The 9,525-nt window shown below is 36.1% G+C and overlaps 1 protein-coding gene across 3 annotated transcripts; it reads right to left on the bottom strand.

Annotated features, from left to right (window-relative positions):
* Positions 1 to 5,553: 5,553 nt before the first annotated feature.
* Positions 5,554 to 7,381, bottom strand: LOC143038261 (scoloptoxin SSD976-like). Of its 3 annotated transcripts, none has more exons than XR_012967556.1 (3): positions 7,293 to 7,381; positions 6,493 to 6,624; positions 5,554 to 5,929 (listed from the first exon to the last, which is right to left on the bottom strand). XR_012967556.1 is itself a non-coding variant. In XM_076207277.1 (3 exons), exons 1-3 carry the CDS (start codon positions 7,209 to 7,211, stop codon positions 5,711 to 5,713), a joined length of 384 nt encoding a protein of 127 aa, XP_076063392.1. In that variant the 5' UTR covers positions 7,212 to 7,369; the 3' UTR covers positions 5,554 to 5,710. The 3 variants fall into 3 exon arrangements, 1 of the variants encoding a protein (XP_076063392.1); XR_012967555.1 differs by having other exon boundaries at positions 7,172 to 7,369; XM_076207277.1 differs by having other exon boundaries at positions 7,179 to 7,369.
* Between the last annotated feature and the right edge of the window lie 2,144 nt (positions 7,382 to 9,525).

Below are 9,525 nucleotides of genomic sequence, written 5' to 3'. Positions count from 1 at the left end.
CTAAATCCTCAAAACGTCCTTGTGCAACGCTGGCTTTCAAATTTATACATAGACCGATAAACATCCAAAGTATTACTTGAATAAATTAAACATCTCAATTTTACACCTGTTGACACACAGTCACGGGAGCTGTAATATTCCTGTCAAGTTCCATACGCATTGTTTCCATCACTCCATCAGTTTGGTGGTTTCTCCCACTACTGTGTTGCCAAACAGTAGGATAATTATGATTTCAACTGTAGACTAACGCAATAATACTATCTCTTCTTTTTCCCCTCTATACTTTTCAATAATGAAGTATTGAAATAAGGATATTTAAAGTTGAAAAAAAAAGTTTCACGTTTCAAACATGTTCAGCTGTATCTTGTTTTGTACTCGTATCGATAAGATCGGTTCCAGAACCAGAGTAATGTCCATCGCAATAATTGCATAGCAGTACCAGTATGTAGTTAAACCAAGAGGTACTTGTGTCAGTAATTTCAGTACATTAAGACAAAAGAAGGTATGAAAACATATGAAGGATAATGATACCCAAAAAGTATGTATGATACATATACCTTTCAGTATCATACATGGTCAGCTGTAACATTAGACCTTGTATCATACTCGTGTCAATAAGGTTTATTTTCTCTATATTTACTGTGTCCTTTCAAGAAATTTGCCTAAACTTCTTTTATACAGTATTTTCATTTTTCATTTTGTATTTGCAAGACTATATATGTAAAAAAAGATTCCATATTTTTTATTATTAGGTTTGTATATCCTTTGAACAGTATTTTGGTTTTGGAATGTACTTATCACTTATTTGCAATGTACTAATCACTTATTTGCAATATTATGCCAAATGTCTTACATTATAGAATCTTTTTTTTTTACTGAATTTTCTTCGATATCCTCTCAAAATTTTGTCTCTACTTCACTTATAAAGTATTGATGAAGAGGTCAAACATAGGAAAGCCACACTATAACATATATATTTATTCTTTGATATAAACCAGTTATAATGATGTAAGTCTACTCCAAGATTGGAGCGTATGTGTGTTGTATAGGCTTTATAAAATATGTAGGCTATAATTAGTTAATTACTTGAAGAGGAGTCGGAGTCGGAGTCGGTGGTGCCAAAAATAGAGTCGGAGTCGGAGGTTTTGTGTTCCGACTCCACAGCCCTGCCGACTAGGCATCATCTCTTGTACAGTGTCTTTGTTATAACAAAGACACCGTAATGATGATTTGGATTAACGTCATAAACTCCCCGCTATCAAGAGGCTGAGACTACTCTTTTAAGAGGACCTGTGTGGAATTTAATGAACCGTGCTCTTTATTCAATCCGTCGATGGCAGGGTTCGAACGTGTCTCATGAACCTTCGCCGAAAGTAGCACATTGGGCTGATACGTGTGATTTTCTTGTTCTTGATTACCAATTAATGCATTCTCCCTCCGATTCCACACCTGTTGTTTTAGATTCCACGCCAAGCAGCCTCGCCCCAAAACGTCGTCCGGAAACGGTCCCACCGAAATTACCAAAGTACTACAATCAATAAGCATAAATATAAATTCCCAGCACATTAGGGTGATACGTGTGATTTTCTTGTTCTCCTTGATTACCAATTAATGTATTCTCCACACCTGCTGTATTAGATTCCACCCCAAGCAGCCTCGCGCCAAAAGGTCGTGCGAAAACGGTCCCACCGAAATCAAGAAACCAAAAGTTTCAAAATCCTTAGTCCAAAGGTTCGTTTTCGTTCAAAGGCGCAGTTATGTCTTCTTTGGAGAACCGAAAGGAATATCTGCTCTTCTAACAAGGAATCAAGTTTTTAAGCGTAAAGAGTTTTTTTTGTAGTTCAAATGAATCTTTTTGTCACCTTTGGTAGACAGTTTAACATCGTCATTATGATACACAATTTAAACTCGCTCCAATTTCTGGACCTGCGTCAGTTCGAGGTAAGTGTGACACCAAACATAGAATTTAATACCACATTGAAAGAAAAACAAGAAGCACCAAGTGTCAAATTAATCTCACGAATCGCTGCAGTGAAAGTTGATCAATAAAAAATGGGATTACTGGGAGACGTATAAATAGTTTGAAGAGTGAGTCCAGACGTAATGGTTCCACTTCACAACTCCCGGTGTAGTAATACAGCCTCTACTCATCACAAAGGATTACAAAAGCGGAGCATGTCGACAGGAGACCTTTTGGTCCATATCTAGGTCGGATGCTAAAAAAAATAATAATGATAATAAATTAATAAATAAAAACTATAATAATGTAAATAACAAATAAAAACATAAATACATGCATAGGTATAGTTGAATAATAATAATGATAAATTAGTAAATAAAAAATATTATAATGTAAATAACAAATAAAAACATGAATATATGCATAGGTATAGTTAAATAATAATAAATTGACATATAACTAATAACAGACAAATGATAACAAAACAAAAACAAATAATATAAAATAAATTATAATCACGCTGGAATGGCTTTGTAAATGGAGTCTACAGAGTCTCTGAGGCTAACCTGACTCTATACATTTATACACCGCGGGTAGCTCTGTAGTGTTATGTTACTACATAATGGTGAAGGTATACGTCAGTGAGAGAAAGAAATTAATCAAACTCCAATTCTCTCGTGACTATTTATTGTGGCCTTGCTACAGCTCTACCTGCGATATAGTCTTGGGTTGCATGTATTTTTTTCATACTGCATCTTCCCATTTCAATTTACCTCTTCCTATATATAAAAAAACGTATTTCTACCTTTATCTACAATCATGTCTCCGACCATTTTCCTCGTTTCTGACCGATATAGATACAAGTTTCGATGTCAAGGTCTCCTGCCACGGCTCTTGAGTCACGATAGAAATTCTAATAAACATGTCTTAAAAGTGCTCAGTTCTAGTCCACTTTTATGCACGGCTATTATTTAATTTTCTTACAAAGTTCTCTCCCCATTGCACAATATAACCGATCCCGTTCTAGTTCAGCCAATAAATGACTCGCTGATCACCTCGTTTGTCTCCGTAGCCTTAACCTACAAAGACAGTTTCAAGAGTCTGAAGCCAGGATGATAAGCGCAACCGTACTACTTACAAGCCAGCACTAAAATGTAATCGCTTGGCAACCGTATCTTTCATGTCCATCGTTGCATAGATAATCAGGGCTCTCGCATGGGGGGAGGGGGGGGGGGCAATTCTAGTCTGGACATACCGCCCACAAGGGTGACAAAATAATTATAGTAAAACAAAAAGGTCAGAGGAGCCCTGAATATTTTACCGTAATATACGAATTTTGCGTGAGGATCAATGATATATGAAATATTTTCCTTTGTCTTTTCTGCAATAGGGACATTGAATAACATTTTAAAAATCTGTTTAATTATTTCGCAAGCCAATAGCTATTATAGGAAGTAAGGAACGGTGGAGGTGGGAAGTGGTGATGGGGGAAGGGGGAAGGGGGGGGGAGCGTCACTGAGAAATTTGTCCCGGGGCGACATTTAGGGTAAGAGCTCAGGCGCGGATACAACTGGAAAGAACTGGACAAAGTGTTCAAATTATTTGAATTAAAATCTTCTAACCATCATAGCGTCAGCTAGACTATGGCAGAAAAACCAGCACTCTATTATGGCACAGCCTCTAGTAGGCCTAGTAAGCACTATTACTTAGGGGGGGGGCTTAGTGTATGATCGAGGAAAAGACCAGCGATACGGTATAGACTCTAGACTATGCTTCAACAAATTAGTTTTTTTTTTCCAAGATTTGTCCAGTTCTTTCCACTGTTTCATGTCAAAATGTTCTATATGTTTTACTTCTTCTTTTCAAACTTACCGCTAACCTAACTTGTAGTTTAGAATCAATGCCAGGGCGATCAGAATGCGAACACAATCGAAAGTTGTTATGCACCGCCATTTTCAATGTTTTGAATCAAGTTGAGTGAACTTGCGAGTCAGGTGCGTTCGGATTGGCTGTATGCAAATGAGTTCATATTGGGGTCCGCAAGTCTCAGGATATATCACGCTATTTATACATTTCTATGTGTGTTGTAGAAATACGTTTGGCATGAGGAGCTAAAGTGAGTACGAAAAGTTCCGAAGGAGGACGTGTACAACAACCCAAACTTTCACGCCCCTAGCATGGCAACAAGGTGACGCTACTCCACTTGGCCAGACTGCGATGCGGTCACCACCCAGCACTTCTAAGCTACCAGAGGAGGCTGGACGACCGTGTTGTGAACAGCTGCCCAGGATGTAACACTTCACCCCATACCATACAACACATAATGGAAGACTGCATTATACACAATCATGCACGCAAACAACACAACATACACTCTATAAAGGATTTGTGGGAAAACCCAGTCTCGGCTGTGGCCTTCCTTGGGGAGACGGGACTGCTCGGACAGACAGTCTAGGGAACGACAACAACAACAACTATATAAACAATCGAAAGGACGCTCTCCAACTGACTAAAATCCATTTATCCATAATTACGTAGGCAGTTAGTCCTAAAGGGGAATGATATGATAATTCTGCACATGAATTTTTTTTTTAATTTCTGCTATGACCACTTCCCCTATTCATCAGAAACGTAAACAAATACCACGTGTGCACCGCGTATGATGCCTGACGTATGAGAGTCAGGTGCGTTCTGATTGGCTTTATGCAATTGAGTTCATATTGGGGTCCCCAAGTCCCGTAGGAGAAAAAAATTCGCTACCCGGACCCCGTTGCCACATGAATATATAGTCATTGCCACTTCTTCCCTATCATCCACAAGCACATTTTCACCTCTTCATATTAACGTTTGGTGGCTAAAGAGGCATTCGTTGAGACGATACTTTTAGATGGCCACACACAGTTAATGAATGACAAAGTGACAGGTATAGGGTGGGAAGTGGGAGAGATATGGATGGTGCGTGGGAGGAGAGGAGGGAGGAAACTTAGTCGTACCTTGATTGAATGAGACTGAAACGTTATAGCACACTCGCTACTTGATTTGCACAGCGAATCCAGATCATCTCCGTCCTCTCCCTTCCTTTCCTAAAATTGTCCTGTTTGTTTCAATGTGGACCACCTTTCAAGAACATTTCTCAGAGTCCAATCTGGCGAGGCGACACAGCAACTACTATAACGCAGCTGACTGTTTACAAGAAACAACTAAGTACAAATAACACTATACTTTATTTTCATTTCATTCTTTTCTATTCTCTTGCTTTATTTTTTTCTTACTCTTTTTTCTTTTTTTTCCCATTACTTTCTTTTCTTATATTTCTTTATTACATTTTTCTTTATTACTCTTGTTTTCTTCATTGGCCTTTCTTTGTCTTTATTAATTTCACTTTATCTTTATTACTTTTTGTCTTTATCACTTATTTTCCCTTTAGTAACCTTATTTTCTCTTTATTATTCTTATTGTTGATTTTTCTTTCTCATTCGTGTTCCCTAATCATTCTTCCATTTTTTTTTTTTTTTTTACTATACGCACAGTATTGAGCTGCTGAAAAATATGTCGGTGATAGAAGAAGGACCAAATCTTAAAGAATACGACAATTATCTTATAATCATTTGTTTTCAGAAATAGAAATTAATACATCCAAAATAGCAAGTCCATAGCACCACAATCCCCATGCAACACATTTTATTCGTGAACACTTTGTTATATTCCAGACAAATAATGACAAGCATAATAGCACAAACTCAAAGCACATTATTTGCATAAACCATCATATTTATTTGACTGTCCAAAAGGGCACTTGGATGCAGGCTCCCCCTGGACGTAGAAAGGCCTCATTGGGAAATTCCCTCCCTTTCCGTAGTTGCAGACGTAGATGAGACACTTGTTGAGGGAAGAGGGAGATTCTGGCAGGGAGCAATTATCGTAGTATGTCGCCCCGCAGCCGACTTCGTGAGTGTCACCCCAAACCATCTGGAGAGGGGAGGGAAGGAACGTCAGGGGATTTTGAAAACCGAGCAGCAGTTGGAAATTATTTTCCTAACTGCCTAATTCTTAGATCCTGTGCCTAAATGCAGGTCTTAAAAATGCTACATATGTGTAAAAAAAATACATGCAGACGCACGCATGTGCGCGTACACACACACGTACACACACACGTACGCACTTATACATACACATACATATACATATACATACACACATCATAGTCCTCCATTTTTTCTTATATGTCAAAAGATAAACCTTTATTCTGAAAAGAAATATCATTATGACTTTCACAGACTTCTATTTTCATTATGGATATATTTTGAAGGAAAATTTGCTGACCAATGCAAAAATGAATAAAATTTACTTTCATAAATAATTTTTCAAATTTCTGTGAACTGTGCGAAATGTCAAAGCTCTTTTAAATCATCCATACTTTGAAATATAAACATATAAACATAGAAACATATATATATAGAGAAACGTGGAAACATGAAAATGAATATCAAAATAACACGACAGTATCATAGGTCAGGACTGATTCATCTTACCTGTGTGTAACGGTTAATTGGTTGGGACACGAGGGAAGGATCGAACGATTCTAACATCGACGATGGCACGAAATTCACCTCATCGTACCAATCGGTTATTCCAGTCACCAACTCTTCGAGCCCGAGGTCATCCTAGAAATAGGTAAAGGAGAACGGTGAACGTGTTCAAGATTGTAAAAATTTGTACTGAAGTAAAATAAATAGATAAATAAATAAATAGTGATAAAGAATAAAATAACTTATAATAACAACAACAACAACAACAATAATAACAATAACAATAACAACAATAACAACAATAACAACGATAACAACAACAATAACAACAACAACGATAACAACAACAAAGATAACGATAACAACAATAGTAATAATAATAATGAAAATAATAATAATAATAACAATAACAATAACAAATAATAATAATAACAATAACAATAACAATAATAATAATAATAATAATAATAATAATAATAATAATGATAATAATAACAATAATAATAATAATGATAATAACAATACTACACAATTTTTTTTGAAGATGATGCTGTTTCCTGCATTAATAATTTTCTTAGAGATACTTTCTAAAGATCTCACTAACTGCCGTGTAGCAGGATAATCGAGGCCCTTTATATCAAGGATAAAAAAAAAAAAAAAAAAAAAAAAAAATTGAACATACAGGTTACCCAGTATGAGAACACAGGGTAGGCCAGAAGCATGAGGAGATAATTTATGCACAATTTTCAAACTATGTTGTGATCTCTCCCAGTCTAATAATTTCACGTGGTCAAATATCGCACTTTGTTAACACTTGACACACTCCCTGAAGAAGGCTCAGTTGAGCCGAAATCCGGATCGGAGGTTATGTCCGCCTACGCACGAGTTCTACAGAGTTTAGACCCTGCTTACTTGCTTAGCCTGCTACACGGCAATGGGACCTTTCGCAGTGAGCGATTTGATACCAGACACCGCCAGATTTTGTAATTCTTGCTGGAAAATAAATACTTTTTTTGGGCAAGTTTTATAAGCTTACAGAGGTGTATCGTTGTACATTATTGTGTCTGAAATTTAAGTCAATTAATTTCATGATTGCAAACGGCATATAGCATTGTTTGAGCCTCTATTTATAATTACAGATGATATTCGTAAAACAGCCTATAATTGTATCAAGCCAAGCAATTTGTCATTTTCTACCGACTTCAATAGACGTATACTGATATATACTTTCATTTGAATGCACCAAGCAATAGGCAAATCCATATAATGTATCGAAAATATAATTTTGCATCGAAGACTTAATTTTTTCGGTACGATTAACATTTGTCTTTCTCTTACTTTTTCGTAAATCTGACGTGCAGTCTGCCACGGGACACGTAAAATTAGTCATATTTGTTTGAAAATAGCTCCCAGCAGATCTAAGAGGCTATTCTTTACACAAAGGTCGTTAACTTCGTACGTTTGCCACCACTGTTGTTATTTTTTATCTCACTGATTATTTTCATATACAGGACGTGACAGTGATATCCATTATTTTTCAACACTCAGATAAAATGCACAAACCGAAATCAACATCCTCTTATTTTTACTGCTCATACTTACTTCAGTAAAAATAATTACCTATTTTTAGTTTTACCTTATGATTAAACTAACAAAGCCTTATCACACACCAGTAAGTAAAAATTATAACATTAAGAGTCATGTTTTTAATTTTAAATACATCTATGCAGCAATTTATGTCGTATCTTTTTTTAAATATCGGTTTCCAAATTAGCCAAGTCACCCCTTTGCCTCGTGAAATCCGAGACAATTGAAAATTCTAGCGCTAATAGGAATCTACGAGCCTGACTGCGAAAGGTCCCATTAGATCTTTAGAAAGTATCTCCAAGAAAATAATTAATGCAGAAAACAGCATCACCTTCAACAAAATTTGTGTATTAGAAAACTTACTGCCCATATATATTTTAAATAACAATAATAATAATAATAATAATAATGATAATAGTAATATAATAATAATAATAATAATAATAATAAATGAATGGACAGATTCTCGATGGTTTGCAACCCGTTTGGTTCAAATTAATTTGCTGGCGACGGTTGCTTGAAATGATCCACATGATGTCTTTACAATGTAGCTTCCCTTGTGGCTGCGAGCCTGCGACAGTGCAGTTAATTTCATGGCCCTGTACTGCTACAGGGGTGTGACTATAAACATACATGATCTAACTCAAGGACCAGAATCCGATTTCAACGGTGATATCATGATAGCTTACTAACCGACATCTGATCCAACCATAAAAAAAAAAAAAAATTACTCGTAAACTCAGAAGACGAAATATTGTCAATTCTATCATCAATTCCTTTCCAAATATTGAGTTCGTTTCCGTGCCTCACATGTTTCCGTTTAATAAGAGAAAGTATTCAATCATTTCACGTGGTTCATGCATGACTTTTTTGTTATTTGTTTTTAGGTGAGTGACTTTCATGTTGCTTCATTCGTAATCTGTGCAGGATCTATGGCATACACACACACATTCCCATACACAAACAACGCTATACTTAACACACCACACTTACTTCTTTATGTTAATAAACATTACTAATTCATGTGTGCCTAGTTGTATAGACTGGACATGAAATCCCCAATTTTGAGAAAAATCTTTGCGCGTCTCGGATTCCTACAGGAGTCTTGTACCGTCTTACAAAATTTCTTTTGAAGGTCCTAATCTTTAATCATCATTTACGAAATGAGGGACCAATTGAAAAAAATAATACATATATATTTATTAATGATGTACAGCTGAGTGGAAGTAACGAATGACCACTCAAAGGGGATATTCGAGAAGATTGAGACAAGCTAGTGCAATGTTCTGAAAAGTGGTTGATGGAATCTAATCCTACCTAAGTCAAGTACTCTTAAGACTTTCAACAAGTACTCTTAAGACATTCAAACCTAATCATGAATTCACATAACTACGCAAATATTTTTCTTTGGTATTTGATACGTTTCTTTATACAATAATTATTACATGA

The sequence above is a fragment of the Oratosquilla oratoria genome, chromosome 24 (assembly GCF_046742065.1).
Source record: "Oratosquilla oratoria isolate Oo_2021 chromosome 24, ASM4674206v1, whole genome shotgun sequence".
Taxonomy (NCBI): Eukaryota; Metazoa; Arthropoda; class Malacostraca; order Stomatopoda; family Squillidae; genus Oratosquilla; species Oratosquilla oratoria.
Note: the sequence above shows the minus strand (reverse complement) of the source record. Positions and strands in the feature narration are given on the sequence as shown.

What these genes read in the sequence shown, in the direction of transcription:
- LOC143038261 (XM_076207277.1), bottom strand. Translation starts at nt 7,211, where the DNA reads ATGCTTCTGGCCTACCCTGTGTTCTCATACTGG. An exon ending in ACCCTGTGTTCTCATACTGG is followed by an intron (nt 6,625 to 7,178) that starts GTAACCTGTATG and finishes ACCTATTTCTAG; the next exon opens with GATGACCTCGGGCTCGAAGA. An exon ending in CAATTAACCGTTACACACAG is followed by an intron (nt 5,930 to 6,492) that starts GTAAGATGAATC and finishes TCCCCTCTCCAG; the next exon opens with ATGGTTTGGGGTGACACTCA.